This window comes from Protobothrops mucrosquamatus, unplaced genomic scaffold (genome assembly GCF_001527695.2).
Source record: "Protobothrops mucrosquamatus isolate PMUCROS unplaced genomic scaffold, P.Mucros_1.0 scaffold304, whole genome shotgun sequence".
Lineage (NCBI taxonomy): Eukaryota > Metazoa > Chordata > Lepidosauria > Squamata > Viperidae > Protobothrops > Protobothrops mucrosquamatus.
Window position 1 is genome coordinate 95,850 of NW_015386646.1, and position 5,265 is coordinate 101,114.

Consider the following 5,265-nt stretch of genomic DNA (forward strand, 5'->3'; position numbering starts at 1 on the left):
TGTGTTTGGGCTTGCAAGAAGTGAAAAACTTTGTTTTTCTGCTTCATGGAAGGCCAGTAAGTGTGACAGCCATGGGACCCACATGGCAGGTGTGGTGAATGGAAGGGATGCTGGAGTTGCGAAAGGTGCCAATGTCCGTAGTCTGCGGGTGCTCAACTGCCAAGGAAAAGGCACCGTAAGCGGCACGCTGATTGGTGAGTAGTGGCAAGCGTGGGTTCAATTCATTTCTAAAATTAAATCCATCCTCTCATTTTTATATGGATTTGCAGATTGTCGTAGGTTGTTGTGAGCATTTCTCTCAATTTTATTTGCTGTGTATTTCTGGAGAGAATGTTACATTATACATTTCTATATATTCTTTTTTTAAATACTGTATCCGTTTTGTCTGAATATTGGCTTAATATAAATGTTTTATATATTTATTTTCTGAGTTGCAAACAGTAGCACAAAATTCAAAAGACTCAGGTTTGATTCAGAATTAGGCTGACATTTCCTCATTCCACATTGTAGCTTATAGCTCTGGCCTATACATATTGGGGGGGGGGGGGAGGAACCCTACGGTTATCCAGAGGGGCCACTACTGCATTCTCTTAAGAGGTGGAATTACAGGCCAAGATATTATGTGAAAGACTTTGTATATTTATTGCAGAGATAATAAATAATTTGACAGTATTTGGAAAAAGACCCCAAAGAAAGCAATGCAATTTACTTCTGTATTGTGTCCCTCCAAAAACTGCATGCATTTATCCATGTGGTCACTAGGGATCATGTTCAGTTAGAAAAGGTTAATGCCTTTAATACCTTTGTTGATTCAAGCACGGTTTTAAAATAGTTGCAAGATTTGGAGTTCAAAATTCTTTGTTGGGCATTGTGGTTAAAGGTCAGAGAAGGAAAAAGGGGGCAATACTTTTGGCTAATATTAGAATTATTAAATTCTGAACAGAATTGAGTCCAAAATTTCCAAAATTAAATGTATCTTTTCATAAAGGCATGCATGTATCTGGTTAGGGTTTAAGATGCAAAGAGTTTAATTTATTTTTTACCAATTTAAAAAGTGGAAAAATACATTATTTTTCAGGTTTACATGGTTTCTTTGACAGCTGTCTGTTTTTCCTTTGCACCTCATTCCTTTCTCACAGGAAAAAACACTTTTTAAAAAATAGCCAGAATGTTCTTCCTGTTTGTGTCTTTAAAATTTGGAGTTTGCACTGGGTAAAAGAAATGCAAGGGCGCTAATCCTTTGCCCTTTATCCTTTGCCCTATAGGGTTGGAATTCATTGCAAAGACCCTGGCTGTCCAGCCCTATAGTCCCCTGGTTGTTTTGCTCCCCTTGGCCGGAACTTACAGCCGCATCCTGAATGCCGCCTCCCGTCAGATGGTGCAGATGGGGGTGGTCATGATAGCTGCAGCAGGCAACTACAAAGACGATGCTTGTTTATACTCTCCAGCATCAGAACCAGAGGTAAGTAGACAATGATGTCTTCCTTTCAGCCCAAAACCCAGGGAAAAATGGTCCAGAAATGGTTTGTAATCCTTCTAACACAGGGGTGAGCAACTTTACGACTTTGGACTTCAACTCCCAGAATTCCATTCTGGGAGTTGAAGTCCACAGGTCATAAAGATGCCATAATTGCCCACCTCTGCCCTAATAGGGCTCCAATTCAGCTCATCAAGATCTGCCAGTTACCTCGCTGCCTTAAATGCAGTGTTTTTCAGTTGTCACAATGATGCCCCAACTGATTTAATGTATGGGAAGTTGAGGAAGATTGTGAAGCTTCACCCGTGCCATCCTCTCAGCTGTTTAGATGGTGTGGATCAGGTCTCCTGTCTGCTTGTGGAGTGCCAGGATGTTAGCAAGATACTGGCTTATCCAGGGTCTGTCACATAGCCTTTTCTCTAGCTGTCTAAATACCCTGATGGCGTGATTCCGTTGTGGGTTTGCTGGTGATGCGTGCAATTATGTTATATAGACACACAATAAAGAATAGAGCTAGCCTATTTGATCCCACAGTCTCTTTTGAACTTTTAATATGGTATGATAGAGTTTTATTGACTGTTCCTCGGTCAATAACATATTTTTCCTCCTATCTGTAAACAAACATAAGTTATTGTGTAATACAAATATTTGTATTGTGTGAAGCTGTCCAAGTTTAATATCAGGACAATGAAGAATCAGTCTGATACTTGAAACCTCAATATAATTAAAAACATCCATCTCTTCTTATAATGGCAGATAGCAAGATCAGGCTTAGATAATATTCACGTGGGGATTTGACTAGGAACATGAGGGTTTTTTTAGGGGAGGGGTTTTAATTTCATGACGTCAACATACTTTTCCTGTGGATGATCCCATGCTTAATATTTGACAACAGAATTTGAGCCAGGAGCTTTTTCCAAATTCATGTGGAATTTCTGGAAAGCAGCTCCTGATACCGTAGTAGTTAGATAAGTGGGATAGATAGACTTAATTTAAGCCAATTTATTTGGTTCTTTTTTTTATTTTATAGTCCTCTCATGAGTCATCTAAAGAGGAATGCTTACAGACAAATTATCTAGGAGATATTTTAGAAAAACTAGATTTTGAGAGGAGAAAAGCATAAAATAATAATTGCACAATATTTTTGGTATTTCTGGGTGACATTTTCCTGTGTCACCAAACACCTCTGATCAGTTCAGTCCAGAAAATTAGTTATCTGTGAAAATTTGGAGGGAACGTCTCTCTCAATGGAGAAACGGACTAAAGAATCATTTGCAAAGGATTTTAATTTTTTAAATTTATTACATTGAATAGAGTTAGGCTAAATGGCCAACAAATCTCCCTCTAAATATAGAGCAAGAATAATACCTGGTGAAACTATGCTGGGGCTGGAGGAAGAGGATAAGGAAGCAATCTTTGTGAACCCTCCTTCCTTCAACAGTGCTTGAACAAATGCTCTAAAACGCTTTGAGAAGCTACTGGAGCAGTACGAAGAATGACAAAAGGAAGGAAAGCTGGTGAAGAACATCTTCTTGTTGCTTTCCTCAAAAGCGTATCTCCCCGCTGGATCCAGACACAGAAAGAGAGAAACCTCTTTATACATAGATCCAACTCTGATTCTGAAATCCTGTTTCTCCTACTTGCTCAGGACTGACAAGATACTGTCTCATTGTAGGTAATTACAGTTGGAGCAACCAACGCCCAAGACCAGCCTGCCTCCATGGGGACTTTGGGAACCAACTTTGGACGCTGCGTAGATGTCTTTGCTCCTGGAGATGATATCATTGGTGCCTCTAGTGACTGCAGCACCTGCTTCACAGCTCAGAGTGGGACATCGCAAGCAGCTGCCCATGTCGCAGGTCATATTGTGTGACAGAAATATGAGTAGTCCAGCAAGTTGCGTAGCTCTTGTTTATTGCAATGAGGTTCTCTGAAGATGAACCATCAATAACATGTGCCTTGTTATGGGGCTTTGAGGCGAGAAAGATAAGATTTTCCAATAGTGGGAAAAGTCTTTTTCCCCCCCAGTTTCATTCAAAATAATATTCTCGGATTTGCAAAATTCAAACCTATAGAACAATGCATGATGGTAATGCATTGTTGTCAGTGGGGGAGAAAAAATGGGTAGAGTTTGTTTTTTTGCATTTGATGTTAGGGAAGGTAAAAATTGAAGTATTAAGCCTTAAGGACACCCTTTTTTTTAGTAGTTAAAATGAGCAAAGGATGACACAATGGTTTGTATCAGCTTAGTTAGCTCCAGGGGCTACAAAAACAAAGCAACTAGTATTAGCTCTTAGCACTAGCACTTAGACTTATATACCGCTTCACAGGGCTTTACGGCCCTCTCTTAGTAGTTTACAATGTCAGCTTATTGCCCCCAACAATCTGGATCTCATTTTACCGACCTCGGAAGGATGGAAGGCTGAGTCAACCTTGAGTCAGAATCGAACTGCTGAATTGCTGTCAGTCAGCAGTCAGCAGAAGTAGCCTGCAGTACTGCATTCTAACCACTGGGCCACCAGGGTACAACAGTGGTACAAATTAAACTGGTACAATTTGGACATTTTCATTGCATCTATGTTTTAATGGCACCAGTGGATTGCTTAAACAATTGGTAGACCTTTGACTGCATTTCCCCTTGTCTCGTTCTAGAAGGAGCAGCTAAATAATTTTGTCTGTATTCTATTATCAAGATAAGCAAGTTTAGTCCTTTTTAGATTCCATTGGCTTCCAGAAAAAATATTTAAACTCCTGATGAAGCTGACTTATGAGAAACTGAATTGATGTTTAGGATTTAGAGTAACTTTTAACTGAGTATGGAACAGGGACTTTTTGTTGATGGATAGGCCTCTTTCTCTCTATATATAAATCTAATATCATATTCACTTTTCCAATCACATTCAGAAACAGGAAATAAAATTATTTGACTGAAAGTTCCCCAATGTTTTAAATCAAACTGGCCTGATAAAACATTTATTTTTCCATTAATTTGTTATGAGCTTTAATCACAAAGCAGAAATGCAGGTATGAGATGGGACAAAACCATGAATACAAGGACATTCACATATGTAATCTTTTAAGGCATTAAGACTGGTGTTACTCTGAAATGTTACTGGAGCATTAATTCAGATTAGAAATTGAAGAGCATAGTTGGTTCATGCTTATATTATTCATATGCACACACATAGAAATCCTCCCTGATTCAGGCAGGAAGATCCGAGCATAATTTTTTTTGAAGGGAAAATGTGAGAGAAAGTTGGCATTTGTATTAAGTTGCCTCAGATTCTGCCAAGCAAATAATCAGTATCAATTGGGCTTCCTTTAAAAAACCATACAAGCACAAAGCGTTATTTTGCGGTAATTATACAAATATAAACTGTAGAAATATATAACCTAATCCCTCTTCATGTGTGTTTTTTGGAGGGATAAAAACAGGGCTTGTTTGTTGTCCTAGGTATTGCAGCCATGATCTTGAATGCCAACCCCGCCCTGTCCATCTCCGAGCTGAGGCAAAAACTGATCCACTTTTCTGTCAAAAACCTTATGAACGAGGCTTGGTTTCCAGAAGACCAGAGGCTGTTAACGCCAAACAGAGTGGCTGGGCTTCCCTCCAAAATTGTAGCAGGTGAGAGTCCTGTTGATGTCTTCTTCAATGGTACAGGCCTGAACTATCTGTTGTGGCTCCGTCATGTGGGTCCCTATCATCGGAGGAGGAAGGCTCTGAACATGAAGGAGAGGAGATGGCCAGGCCTCCCTCTCCAGGACCTTCCCCTCTGGTGCGTCCTTCA

General features: G+C 39.7%; 1 protein-coding gene across 1 annotated transcript in view; it reads left to right on the top strand.

The window, feature by feature from the left end:
- PCSK9 (proprotein convertase subtilisin/kexin type 9) overlaps positions 1–5,265 on the top strand; it is a 30,312-nt gene that overhangs the window by 17,573 nt on the left and 7,474 nt on the right. Inside the window, exons 5-8 of the mRNA XM_015815032.1 lie at positions 53–194; positions 1,266–1,462; positions 3,153–3,336; positions 4,932–5,102. Coding sequence (XP_015670518.1) covers positions 53–194; positions 1,266–1,462; positions 3,153–3,336; positions 4,932–5,102 — 694 coding nt within the window. The remainder of the gene's footprint in view (positions 1–52; positions 195–1,265; positions 1,463–3,152; positions 3,337–4,931; positions 5,103–5,265) is intronic.